Raw genomic sequence first — 15,117 nt, forward strand, 5'->3', positions numbered from 1 at the left:
TATTCGACACCATCACAAACATTGTTTATGTGAAGGTATTTGTGTGGTTTATTGTTTTGTGAACTTTAAAGACTCGATTATGAAGTAGTGATTATCAAGTACATTCGATTTAAAAAGCGAACAAACAATGTATGGTTCATAATCGATAATGTTTTATATTATTTATAGATGGTTTAATATATATGCATATGAATTGTGCCACAAAACTTTATAACAGCCCTCTTCTATTATTAACTTTTCCGATTGATGTTTTGGGCGCCGATCACGTGATCTTTAATGCATCCAGTTGAACTAGTTAGTGCAGTGTAAATATTCCATTTTATTCGATTAACACTTACTTCTTAATACAGATTTAACATAGGTTTTCGTTTGCTAAACAACATTGACAAATCTTACCAGTACATTATGTTATATATTTCTCTTTAAGGTATTAACCATATTTTATAATCGGAGCAGCAACTGATATAACGAAAAGCATTCATTACCTACGAATTACGCATTCATGAATATAAAAGTTTGTATATATATAAAGTTTTGTGTTTTGCGATAAAATTGTGTAGTAAACATACAAAATAACAATAAATACAATTACAATACAGCAACAAAAGTACTATAATGCATAAAATATTGGCTCTATACACAGAAGAAAACGGATTTCTTGCACAATACTCGTGAATAGGGCAAAGCAAATAATTTTAAAATGTATTTATGTTCATAATAAATTTATAGATTATACTTTGAATGTAACGACTGATCATATTGGGTGGAGTGAATAAAACCTAGAATCTACTGGTTAGCACCTAGCCCCTAGTCCTAGCTCTTCCTCAAATCGGAGTGAATAAACAAATGCTAGGTCTAGGTAGAAACATCTACCCTAGTTTAAGAAGTAACCGGAAAAACTTGAGCAACTGCTAGGCATAGCACTTGCTAAGCCTAGCAACAACTAGGTTTCATGTTGTGACTTGTTCCCCCCTCCTCTCTCCTCCGCCGCAGCGCCGCGCCGCGCCGCTCCGTTTTCGATGCAGTCTTGGGTGGAGTGAATAAAACCTAGAATCTACTGGTTAGCACCTAGCCCCTAGTCCTAGCTCTTCCTCAAATCGGAGTGAATAAACAAATGCTAGGTCTAGGTAGAAACATCTACCCTAGTTTAAGAAGTAACCGGAAAAACTTGAGCAACTGCTAGGCATAGCACTTGCTAAGCCTAGCAACAACTAGGTTTCATGTTGTGACTTGTTCCCCCCTCCTCTCTCCTCTGCCGCAGCGCCGCGCCGCGCCGCTCCGTTTTCGATGCAGTCTTGTCTCTTGTCACTACTCACTAGTCAGTTCGCTTGTAGTTCGCTTTGTGTTCAGGATAATTATTTCGACTGTTCGACTGTTTGATTGGAAATTAGTTACCATCACAGCAGTCATGTCATCCAGCGACGAAGATGTTGGTGACGATAAATATTTAGACAGGGCTTTGTTTGTCAAACTGGTGACTCAACACCCAGTAATAATTGAAAAATGCAAAACTCCATCTGCTGTTAAGGCCAAAAAAGATGCCTGGAAAATTGTCAGTGAGGATTACTCATCAGCTACAGGGAAAGTTGTAACAGTTGTTCAACTAAATAAGCTGTTGAGTAATATGAAGTCGAATATCAAAATAAAAACAGACAAAAAACAAACTGGGAACAAGCCAATAAAGATGAAATCATGGGAAACCGAATTTCATGATTTTTTAAGTCAAGGAAACCAGTGGCGGTTTTTCCATTTGAGCACATGAGCACGTGAGCCCCCTAGGGTAAAAATATAATTAAAATACTTTCTTATTGAATCCACAACATAAATAACATTCAGTTAATACGGAGTAAAACGAATTATTAACAACAATGACGCGTTAAACTCGAAGCGAATCGAGGAGAGACGCGCGGACAGTGCATGTGCAGTGAGCTGCCTGGCATCTAAGCGGGGATAGGCGAGGGGCATGCGGGGGGAAGCGGTGGGAGGAGGGTCTCATATAACAGCGTGGGTGCACGAGCCAGTAGTGCGACGGCTAGTCGCAGCTGATGTATACATAACTTCATTTCGTTGCGTCTCTGCTGTGTGAATGTCGTAATGACCGCTGTTTGTGAATATTGTGTCTCTTTTGTGTTGTTTTTTGTTACAGAGATTTGTATGTGAGTGTTTTGTAATATTTTATTATTCATTTGATTAATATGGCAGTGACAGTAACTGAACTTAAAGAACTTAGGTTTTCTAACTTATCTCTCGAAAGAAAGGTTGAAATTAAAGTAAGTGGAAAACCGACCCCCCAACTTAACATTGTTCACATAACCAAAGGTAAGAATAGAGACTTTAAGAGGGAATTCAATCAAAACGTATATACCAGAACCCCGTGGATTTGTGGATGTGAACAAAGCAATAGATTTTATTGCTTCCCCTGTTTACTTTTTTCGAAGCAAACTGGTGAATCTAACTGGGTAAAATATGGGGTTGCTGATCTTTCCCATTTGCAATCAAAAATCAGAAAACATGAATGTTCTCAGTCACACTTAAACTCAGTTTTGGAATTTAATATTTTGGGCAAGTTAGACATTCGACAGCAGCTAGACTGTGCTTACAGGGAAAATATTAAAAAGCACAACAAACAGGTTACTAAAAATCGTTATGTGCTTTCCAAACTAATTGATTGTATTAATTTTTGTGGGGCGTTTGAGTTAGCACTCAGAGGCCATCGTGAGCAAGATGATTCTTCAAATCCTGGCGTTTTTAGGGGACTAGTAAATTTCTCAGCAGAATTTGATGCTTCATTGAAAGAACATCTGGACAATGCAACAGTGTTTAAAGGTACATCTAAAAGTATCCAAAACGAATTGCTTGATTGCATGCTTGCCGTTTGCCAGGACAACATAAAACAAGAGATAAAAACTACTAGGTTTTTATCGTTGATCGCTGATGAAACTACTGACATTTCATCAACATTTCAATTAGTCATAGTTTTCCGCTATGTCTTGCCTGATGGCCAACCTGTAGAACGATTTTGGCAGTTTGTTCAACCCACTGGTCACGATGCTGACTCAATAGCTAGATGTATTAAAAGTGCAATACAAAGTGTTGTAGACGATCCAAGCAAACTTATATCACAAAGCTATGATGGCGCTAGTGTAATGAGTGGACATCATGCAGGGGTACAGACTCTTGTTAAGCAAATGTATCCCCACGCATTTTATGTTCATTGCTATGCACACCAACTGAATTTGGTAGTTGGACAGGCTACAAGCCAAAACCAACAAGTGAGAATTTTTTTTTCAAATTTGAGTGATTTGACCAACTTCTTTAGCAATTCTCCACAAAGAGTTGCAGTTTTAGACACAATAGTTGGCAGAAGAATCCCTCGTGCTTCCGCAACTAGATGGAACTTCAAGAGCCGTACAGTCAACACTGTGTATGAATACAGAGAAGATTTAATTGCTTGCATGGAGGAAATAGAGGCCTCATCACATCAAGCAATCACTATCACCAAAGCAGGGGCAATCAGACGTATGTTAGAGGATCCCAACTTTATATTTTGGCTCGCAGTGTTCCATAAAATCATGCCCCATGTTGACATTTTGTATAATCAACTACAGCTTACATACACCGATGCTGTGCGAACAAAGAAAAATGTCGAAACATTTATTGAATGCGTCGAAAAAGAAAGGCAAAACATGGATAGTGTCAAAATTGATGTTGATCAACTACCTATGCCTGTGAAAAGAGCCCGACGTGATGAAAATATTCATGTGACGAGGACAATTGCCGCAAAAGAGGTGTGTGATGTTATTTCCAATCAAATAAAAGAGAGATACTCTTTTTTGACACACCATTCAGCGGTTTCTCTGTTTGATTCAAAAAAGTTCACGCACTATGAGAAAACGTTTCCCATTCAACTTTTGGAAGAAACAGTGCAGGTGTATTCATTTTTAGACAAAGAACGATTGAAAACAGAACTTTCAGTGATCTACAAACGAAAAGATTTTCAAGTCATGAACGGGACTGTGCCGTTGTTACAGTTCGTTATTGAGAATGGCTTACAGACTTCATTTTCAGAAACTCACAAACTTTTGACCATTGTTTCTACCATCCCTATGACTACTGCGGAAGCGGAAACGGTGCTTTTCGACCTTAAAACGCATCAAGACATTTTTGAGAAGTACCATGGGGCAAGAAAGACTAACAGCATTGGCTATGTTGTCTGTGGAAAAGGATATGATCAGGAGTATACCTAACTTTAATGAGCGTGTAATCGATGTTTTTGCTAGGCAAAAAGAAAGAAGGATGGACTTCAACTTTAAAAACTGTACATGAACTAATCATCTTACAAAGAGTGTTTTTGGAGAAAAACTGTGTATAAAATGCTAAACTATGATTTCATGAAACATTTATTTAATTTTCAATTAGCCTATTTAACCTATTTTCAAAGTTACTTATAACCTTACATTTTTCTTTGTATCAAGAAAAATAAGATTGTATTCACATTATCTTTCTTTTATTTCCATGTTCATAAACATTTTGTTAGCCAATAAATCAGTTATATTTGCTAATTACTTTCTGGGCTATAATCAATTATTAAAATGCAAGTAGTCAAATATCGTTGCAAATTTTAAGGGATTTCTTTTTACGAATTATTCATTCCACAGCACGAAATAACTCACAGTCTTGTACACCTTTTACAAACAAATCAATTTGGTGCTATAAAAAGCCTAAAAGGACTGAAATATTTTGTTTACTATTATATTGAGACGATAACTATGTTGGCAACGTAAGTTAATTATCTAATCCTACTGTTATTTTCTTGTGTGCACCCCCGTGACCACTTATCAGGAGCCGCCACTGGTTACCGGTACTGAAAAATGATTTTTTTCATTATGTACATAATTTCAAGCATTGTTATGTAACTATAGTAATTATATAAAAAAGTTAACCATTATTTTTTTTCACATTAACAATGTTATAAAGAATATTAAAAAAAATTCTTCCCATACTAAAATTGTTTCTTATTAATTTGTCAAAAAAAAATAAAAACTAAAAAAATTAAAATTGCTTTATACATTTTTTGGTTTTGACATGCCAAAACTAATATTATTTTATGTTGTTTCATTTGTTTTGTAACATTTTATTGTAATACAACTTTTTACAAATATTTTGATACCTGTTTCATAAAAATAGTATGAAAAATAATAAAAATATATTCTTTTTCCGGAAGCCCGGTAATACTTCTTATTATTCCCTGGCATTTTTCGCATATGACTTGCAATATAGTTGCTAGTGCATTTCTTTTGTACTAAATTTTTTGCCTTGTGGCATTCAAAGGGTTAAAATGGGATATCCCTCTTGATTCTAAGAAAATCAACAGAACATAATTAATAATATAATATAATTGTTTTAAATTTAATATTGGTTCTTGTGAAAAATTAAGTTATTCAGTAGTGAAGACAGCTCTTTAGATGGAAAGATAATTTTCTAAACTATCCTTTGCATATGGTTCTAATGAGTAAATTATTACAGCTAGTTTTTTTTTATTACCACTATAGTTAAGTAGCTCATAAGGTTTCACTGACAATCATTCATGCATAATATCTCATTCAAATTCAAATTGTTTATTTGCACATAACACTCCTATACAAATGTTACAAACAACAAATAATCATAATTACTATTAAAGTTAAAGATAATTAAACACTTTTAAGCTGTAGATACTTTGTGTAAATTAGGGGAGGTTCCCCAAACAGTAATGCCATATTTCAAAATAGATTGTATATGAGCATAATGAACTACTTTTCGAGCATCAATTGATACTGTATTACGTAAAACCTTGAATGAAAATCTGAAATTACTGAATTTATTTTCTAAATAATCTACATGTAACTTCAAATTTAAGTTTTCAATGTTTAGTCCTATGAATTTATGAGTGTTAATTACTTCACACTTCAACTGTCTTAAATTAGTACCAGCATTTTTTATAACCTTAAAATGTATTATACTAGTTTTTCTTTGTTCAAAACAAGACCATTGTTTTTAAACCAACGTGTAAGCTCTTCTATTGTGTTGTTAAATAAATAATCTCAGATTTGTTAAGAAATGTTCTGTTGAGAAAACATTAATGTCATCTACAAACAAGGTGAAGCCCCTCTCAATTGCAAGATCGGAAGATCATTTATATAAATAAGAAAAATGGTAGGATCTAGAATGGAGCCCTGTGGAACACCATATAAAACCTTTTGCCATTTTGATTTAAACTTTTTGAATGTTCATCTATAATGTTCTTTGAAATCTACTTGATAGATAGGATTCAAATATATTCCAGGATTTGTTTTTTTCTTCCAACAATAATCAGCTTGAGTAACAGAAGTTTGTGATTAACACAGCCAAAAGCCTCGGACAGATCACAGAAGACCCTAGCTTTTAACTGTGATTTATCCAAGCCTTTCATGACCCTATCAACAAATGAAGTCAGAGCCAGTTCTTTAATTTTATTATTCCTGAAACCAAATTGTTTATTGCAGATTAAATTGATTGTTTCTAAAAATTTTGTTAATCTGTAAACAATTTTTTTCTTCAAAAATCTTTGAAACATTACTTAGCTAACTTCTCTATTCAAAAGAGCATGTAATACACAGATAATTAGTATAAAGACATTCCAATTCCAATTACTGTTCTGGTATACCGTGAGGAAAGTTCCCACCATCGTTATTGTCATCCTATACAATTTCTGACACCACTGAGTTGGATTTGCTAAGAACAGACGTTCCCTTATTTTTGTATCACCCTCAATCAGTCCTCATCTCTTCTCTCTGTATTCTCTTCAACAAACTATATTACTATTTTCTTTGTATACTTCCTTCCACTACACTCCTCTTTGAAAGAATGTTCTCGTCCTAGTCCTTGCACCATAGAGTACGTAAGATTACAAATTGTGTACTGTAAATAACATTTTTCCATCTCACTTCCATATTCTTTCTCCCTTTGTTCATGATATTAACACAGGCTACCTTTTGCTTTCTATAAGAAAAATGTGTTAGTAGATAGTCCTAGATAATCGTAATAACTATGAAACCTGTGATATTGTAGGCGTTGCAAAGACAGCAGAGATGTTCGACACGGCCACTGCCTCACGAGACAACAGAGACCAATGAGAACGAGGTATCTCGGACTCCTGAAGACTCCATTTGCAGCATGGAGGGGCCCAGTGCCGTGTACAACGATGGGCCGTCCACGTACAGTGAACTGGGGGGTTTTGGCACCCCCAACATCCCCCACCGAGCCAACAGGCAGTAGTGCCCCCCTCTTTCCTCTGCCCTGACCACACATGTACACACACAAATACTCTTGACAGGTTCCCCATTTGCAGATAAACCCACTTTAGTCGTTTCATACATATAACCAATTTGATATTTCAACTCCTTTCCAACTTTGAGTTTTCCTAGTTGTTTTATTTCTCAATCAATGTACACTCCCATTTTTTTAGTGCCCTAGTTGATTAACGATAATGCAGTAACTTGATCCACACTCATAATATAATTTGGTATACTTAGCTGTAATCATCTAAACAATAACTAAACATGTTTTTTTTTTTATTAAAATATTTGTGTTGTAATATGTTTTTATTGAGTTGTGTGGTGTGTAATGATTACGATCAAGGCGAAGTCATAGATTTCAATATCTAACGAATCTGTATTTTATGTTATTTAACATTAATGGTGCTATAATTAATCTACTTTGTTTCTTTCCAAACATATTGTAATGTTTAGTCCCACTTTTATTTGACTTATTGAAATTTTTCAAAATTTCCAACGTTATCTCATTCTGTGATGACAGTAAAAGCTTCCGGATTTCTAAGATACCATCAATAAACTCTTACAAGAAAGAGTGATTGACGTTTCTGAAGTATGATTGATACCTTCATATTTCATTGAATAATCTTAAATGATAAGAAAGCTTACTTTTAAAACTACAATTTCAAACTGAGATCGTACATTGTACTGCGGTAATTGTTTTAATAATAATTACACCGAAAATTACAGATCTTCTCCGAAAAAATCAAAACCCATTATTGTGAAACAATTCTTGTACAATTACAGTTTAATCAGTACAGTTGCAAAGTCAAATAATAAAGAAACAGAGACCAAGAATTTATGTAACATTTACTTTATTATATTTTAATTTTGTGTTGTATCCCATTGTTTTTTTTATTGAATTGTGAACTATTCATATTCAATACTTGGTTTAGAATTTTCCCTTTAGTAGCCTACTCCCTAAGATTATACTTAGCTGTGGAAGATTTCAACGGAACAATAGAATCATTTTTAATCAAAGAAAATAACTTGTATATCTTAATTGGTGATACTATGTGTGTATGTGTGTGTGTATATATATATCCGTATAAACAAAGCCACTACTGCAACGACCAAAGGCATTTACTCCACTACCCACTAAGACTATGTACTGTAAGCTATGATATTTGATCTTTGTCTTAGAAGCTTTGTCCATTATAGCCAGTGAACCTCTAGGTTAGGCCCCTCATTTACGTTTCCATATTTTTATAACTGTTCATATGCTCAATTATATTTTGATTGAAATGAACCACATTTATACATATACATATATCAGGTAGATTTTACATTTTGTGACAAAGTATTGAATTTTTGTATAAAGGCAACCTACTGGTCGGATTATGTTTTTGTAAATAATTTACCGGAAGAAATAGACTAATGCGTGTTAGTTAAACATTGACATGTTTGTTTGAACGTTTTATCATATATGTGCGACTTGAAAATATTTGACCATTATGCCATGTAATTCTTCTATCTCACTTTACATGTATATAAGTCGTGTCAGCTTCGTGCAACTATACCGTCGTTACCAGTCATCCTTCCCCTGAAACCGGTTTCTTTTTGTAAATTCTAGATAAATGTATATTTTGAACAAATAACTAAATCTATGTTTAGGTTTAAACGTACAGGGTAATACTATAACAGCACATTGTGTGTAATATCCATATGTTCTGTTCCGGTGTGTACATTTAAACCATTTGTTTAAAATGAACGTTTTAAAACAAATGTAATGTAACATGGTTGCAAATCTAAGAAATAAATAAATATTATTTATTTTTATACCCATTTATGTTGATTTTAGTGTTTTTGTTAACATTAATCTTGTGTGTTTTTATTGAACCAATCCCTTACATCCTCCGTTGTCAGATAAAATCAAAAAGGCTTAGACTATAATTAGTTAGAAACTGATGCTTATTGTAATTACTGACTAATGAAGTAAAAGCTAGAATACTAAAAGGCATACCAGAAACATAAAGAATAATTTTTGTTTCTAACTACAGAACTAGACCATGAGTTCTTTTCTAGATTAGGGCAAAACATGTAACTCAGTTCATATGAAAGTTTTATCGTCAACTGTTTAATGTAATACAGTGTATTGATTTTTCCACAAGTATCAAATATTCCATAAATGCTTAATGGATAATATCTGAAATGGTTACATAAATAAAGATTAATTTATAAGTTATATTTTATATATAGGGCAGTTCATTCAAACGTGGGTAAACAATAATGATTCAAACACAATTGAAACCTAGAATTCTAGGAAAGCAGAATCCATCAACCTTATCTACGCAATGAGTAATAAAACAGTAGTTCTCCACAAATCTAAGTAAAGGCAGCAAGAGAAAATTTGCAAAGTTGTTTATTTTTAACAAACAACAAACCATAGATGGTATAAACCAGAAGCATTGAAACCCATAGTCCTCTTTGGACAGCTTATCAATCGCCAAAATCAAGCATGAACTGGACAATTTCAACCTTTCCAATTTTACCATACCAAGCAAAACTAGATGAAAAAGGGTAAACTTTTTAAATGATTCTGGGATTTCAAAGTTTACTTCATAATCTCAAGGTACAAGTGAATATTCCATACCCAGTTTCTTCTGCAGAGTCTGTAATAGTCTTGATTTCCTTTGCTTGGCTGACACAAGTTACTGGAAGAAATTTTTCTCCAAGCACCTTCTCCTATGGTTTCTTATTTTGCAGCCTTCAGATTTAAACTCAATAGAAATCTTTAGTTGCACTATGGTAAATTTTTCCTAAATAGTCCTTGGAATCAATGTTTGATTACAACGGCTCAGCGTTGCATGGAAGATACCTACCCAAGATATCCTGGGATTTTCCAGTTATTTAGGTAGAATTAAAAATTGATTACTTTTTACATACAGTATAGATTTATAAACTTAAAATAAATTTTAGTATTTATACAATCACATATTCTTTATAATATCTTATCTATATATGAAGTAATTTCTGCTCAAGTAAAAAAACATTGAGATGAGTTAGTGCTGTTGATAAGAAAATGAACAATCTGTTGAATAACATGTTATTCTAAGATGATTAACTTTTTGCTCTCCAGGTATACGTGACACACCCCAAGTACAGATATTCAGATTCTCAATTGGCGGCTTAAAGTAATCTAAGATGCTAGACTATTATAAATGTGTATTTATTGTTTTTTTTTTTTCAATTTACTAACTGGCCACACTACTTGAAAAAGTGGCCAGTCAATTTTCAAAAATTATATTGTTTATATTGATTGGAAATAAATTCATGTAAAAATCATTCAAAATTTTTTTTTCAATTTACTAACTGGCCACACTACTTGAAAAAGTGGCCAGTCAATTTCCAAAAATTATATTGTTTATATTGATTGGAAATAAATTCATGTAAAAATCATTCAAAAATTTTTTTCCATTTTACTAACTGGCCACACTACTTGAAAAAGTGGCCAGTCAATTTCCAAAACTTATCTTGTTTATATTGATTGGAAATAAATTCATGTAAAGAAATCATTCAAAAATTAGCAGCTTTACTGTTTCTATTAACAATCTGTATACAAGAAATTTTTAAACTATGTTACATGGAAAAAGGGCTGTCCCTGGGGTTGGTGACACCTGGAACAAGTTTACCCTAAGTGACCACCCTCTCCCCTCCACAAATGAAAATATAAAAACTTAAACTCATTTAGTTCTATTACCTACGAAATATGTGTCTATATATTGGAATATAGTTTTTAAATGAATATTTTACAATGAATATGATTTTTCTTAAATGGAGGCGATTTTTAGAATATTTAGCACTATTACATTCAAACGATTTTCAAATGTGTGAAACATGTCGTATCACTTTTTATGCATCTTTTCTTTAAAATTACTCCAAGAATGACAATTTGTAATGCAATATTAAAAAATTACAAATTAAATGTTATACAGGTTAGGTTATGAAAAATTTGCTTTAAGCATTGTAACAATTTTCTTAGTTGTAACAAACAATAATGGGGTATCATTTGTTACATTATGAACTTTTATACACAAAAGATGAGTATTCAACAAAATTACATAAATATGTAGTTTACAGGATGTCTTTTTATACATTTAAGATTGTTTCATAGAACCTATACAGCCACTTTTCTTCAAACAAAAACTCTTCACCAGCTCATATCTTCACACTTTTTTGTGAGCAAATAATTTTCTATTTTCAATACTACCAGCTGTTCTAAACATGAAAAAATCTTCCTCTGAAAGAGAAAGAGTAGTTATGATAAGAAAAAACACTGAATTTTGTAACAGAGTAATATTATAATAACTATTAGTACAGATATGATATCGTGCTCTGCTATTTTAAACCGCGGACTGAACAAAATATTGTATCTTTGACACTTGGTGGATTAAGTAATAGGATATATCTATTCCTGCTAAGCTAGCTGTAATCATACTTGGATTCGATGAAGTATTTATGTAAACTGTTTCTCAGAAATGCTTTTAACTCTTGAAAGTCTCTTAAATGCTACGCACTTCTACATTAGTGTATACCTATAGTTCTAGCGTTGATACAAACACTTTGGGAGCCATATAACACTTGAACTTGTCTGATAGCTTATCAATGCACCTGACACTGACTTGTGTACAATTGCAACGTTCACGCAACAATGTACTAAATCTCTTTAAAATAATTGAATTTGTTGTGATTCATGTCACAAAATTTAAATGGTGTGTTTTGTGCTTGTTTATAATGTGAAATGTCCTCTCTGCTAAAGAACAAGGATAGACGCTTCACTCAGATGACAACATGTTTGGAGATTTTACAATGCATTATTTTCAATATTTTTACAATCTTCAAAATAGGCACTTTATAATATTTATCTTTAGTGGAGATGGAAACTCATCATAATATATGAATATTGAGTAAATAAATGTGATACACTGTGCAGCGTAATCTTGCAATCAAAAGTCAATCAATTAAATCTGCCCATTAATGGCCTCATTCATTAATTGAGCTGTTTGCAATTAATTATGATGTAATTAATCTACAATTAACCAAACCTTGGAATCACTATGTATTGATTTTACTAATTACTGTACCAGCACAATAAAGAAATAATTAGTTTTGATTCGGTTTGTATTTTATTTCCTCAATAATACTACAATTTTCATTTAAAGTTCACTAATCTATAAAGTTATAGTCATATTCTCTAGCCAATGTGTTACAATCAAAACATAGTATAAAGTCGCTTTTTGTATTGGTCTGTTTGTGCATCGATATTTTCTAAACTAATCAACAGATTTTGATACAGTTTTCACTGTTGGTTTCAATGTGAACTAGGGCAGGTTCTTCAAAAAAAAAAAAAAGAAAAATTATTTATGCAGGCAAAGTTAGGGCCGCATGGCCCTTTCTTACACTTAATCTGCGACAACGTAAAAATTAATCATAGAAATTAGAGAAATGTCCACATAATGTGGAAATTGATCATTTTGAACACTTTCATTGTTAAAACTGACTAATCCTTACGACTTATAAGAAAATAATGTAGTACGGAATTGTACATTTGAAAAAGGCCAACAAAAAAGCCACCAGTGGCATATATCTATCTACAATAAATAACCATGAATAAAGTCAAAAATAGTTGAATTGTTAGTGAAACCGTTTATTACAAAAATATTGGAGATAAATTTTAATTATTTCATGGTACTCATAAAAAATGTTTCTCTCTCTGACTTGATGGCTCAAAAATCCAGCTCCTTAAACTGAACTCTAAATTGGATCTATAGATTGGAATATATTCAATGGTTATTGTCTAACTCGGGGTTTTTTAGAATGTCATTTAATAGGAATACACCACGATGTCCCTGTTTTTCAGTAAGATATGCATGTAAAGCCTTGGGTAACTGCTAGTGTCATTATAAACCACTTTTTCTTTGGTACCAAGCCTTACCACTCTTGTATGGGATGGTCTTTAATTTTTTGCAACTGTTATATCTTTTCCAACTTTAATTCATCAAGATTTTGTACCCAAAGTTCAAATATAAAGTCAAGAGAGGAATTTAAGTTTATCAAACCTTACTAGAGGCTTGTAGCAGAAATGTCTTTTTTTCTTGGTATAAAATGAACTCAGTTATGTACAAACAGTTTTAATTACATTAATAATGTTATTTAAATATTAATACAAATTATGTGAGGTTCACAATAGTAATTCTTGGTAATCAATTTTTTGTGTTTAACTATTGTTGTAATTTTTCATCTTTTCTTGTTTGCATCGATTTTATATTTGCATCTTTGTGTCTTGAAGCAAGGACGTAGCCAGCAAGGAATTCAAGGGATCTGGACCCTCTCAAATTTTCAATTGTTTCAATTACTTTTTTAGTAAACGATTATTATAGTTTAAGTAATTCAGTATTACTGACATGTACTACTGAAAGATCGTTCTTAAAGTAGATATAGGACAAAAACTTTTTAAGGAACAAAATGGGGCCTTACTTTCTGTTCACTTTGGAAAATAATCAGGTGACTTGATCAAATTTGTTCTTGGCAACGTATTTGTTTTGAAGTACTCTTGCTCTACTAAAAGCTACAAATAACAATTATTATATGTGACTCAATACTAGATTTCCCAAATAGGTGCCAATCTTTTCAAAAATTTTATCTTGAACTTTATTTATTATCATTACAAAGACTAGTCAAACTAAAATTGAGTTCTGAAAAAGAAAAATGGATTTTTGTCTGTTGTTGTTAATTTTACTGTTCGAAAAGATATTGCTTGGCCGTTGTTTTTACCAGTAGTTATTTCAAAGTGTAACCATTTTTCAAACACAACCATCACAATTATTCTTACTCCATTTACTACCCCAGAAGACAAATTTATATGTTTGATTAAGATAATTATAAACAACAATTTTTATTTTCAGATTGTGAGGGTTCACATTTCAGATTGTACTAGTAAGTTAAATATTACAGTGGTATGTTCAACTTTTCCGATTCATCATCACATATTAAGGAGTCTATGGTTAAGTAAGACTTTTCGACTCGGAATCATGAACTCAAGTTGTTGAACACAAACATCCTCTCTATAAAGTACCTTTAAGCAATATGTTGTATCTCTTAACGTAACCAGACAAATTTCAGTGTTAGCAAAATTTTGGGCTGAACTCCAGCGAAGTCTATCACTGAAGTGGCTGGAAAATATCATATCTGTTTTGTCTGTCCATACAATATCTCGAAAACGAACTGACGTATAGACCTTAAAATGTGCATGAAGCTTCATTTCTATGAGAAACACTGAGTTTGATTATGGGACTTTATGGGATTTATGGATAACCATGATGGCAATGAGAAAATAGTTGAATAAATAAACTTGTAAACTTATTCACTTCATAAAGACACTATATTTAAAATTCAAAAAATTGCAATATGCATTTTGTGTGGTTTAAGTCATGAAGACTCACGCCGCCGTGACTATTGTAAAAGAGTGGGAGCACTTACTCTTCCTTCCCTATACACTTTGACCCTGATGATCCATATAAAAGAAAACACATCATTTTTGACAAGCAGGAGTGAAATACATAGATACAGCACAAGACAAAGAAATAATTTAGACGTGGCCCGTTGCCAGCTCACCAAGATGCAGACAACTGACTCCTTCAAAATTGGAATACAACTGTTCAACCTTCTACCAGAAAGGGTATATAACGTCTACCACAAAAGAACTTTTTAAATAAAAGAAAAATATTCTGTTAGAAGAGGAACTTTATTGTGTACCAAAACACAA

General features: G+C 32.6%; 1 protein-coding gene across 1 annotated transcript in view; it reads left to right on the plus strand.

Moving 5' to 3' along the window:
- LOC124372861 (probable G-protein coupled receptor 158) overlaps nt 1-9,040 on the plus strand; it is a 72,254-nt gene extending 63,214 nt beyond the window's left edge. Inside the window, exon 13 of the mRNA XM_046831273.1 lies at nt 7,090-9,040. Coding sequence (XP_046687229.1) covers nt 7,090-7,296 — 207 coding nt within the window. The 3' untranslated portion in view covers nt 7,297-9,040. The remainder of the gene's footprint in view (nt 1-7,089) is intronic.
- The last annotated feature ends 6,077 nt before the right edge of the window (nt 9,041-15,117 follow it).

The sequence above is a fragment of the Homalodisca vitripennis genome, unplaced genomic scaffold, assembly GCF_021130785.1.
Source record: "Homalodisca vitripennis isolate AUS2020 unplaced genomic scaffold, UT_GWSS_2.1 ScUCBcl_4206;HRSCAF=10251, whole genome shotgun sequence".
In the NCBI taxonomy this organism is placed as follows: Eukaryota; Metazoa; Arthropoda; class Insecta; order Hemiptera; family Cicadellidae; genus Homalodisca; species Homalodisca vitripennis.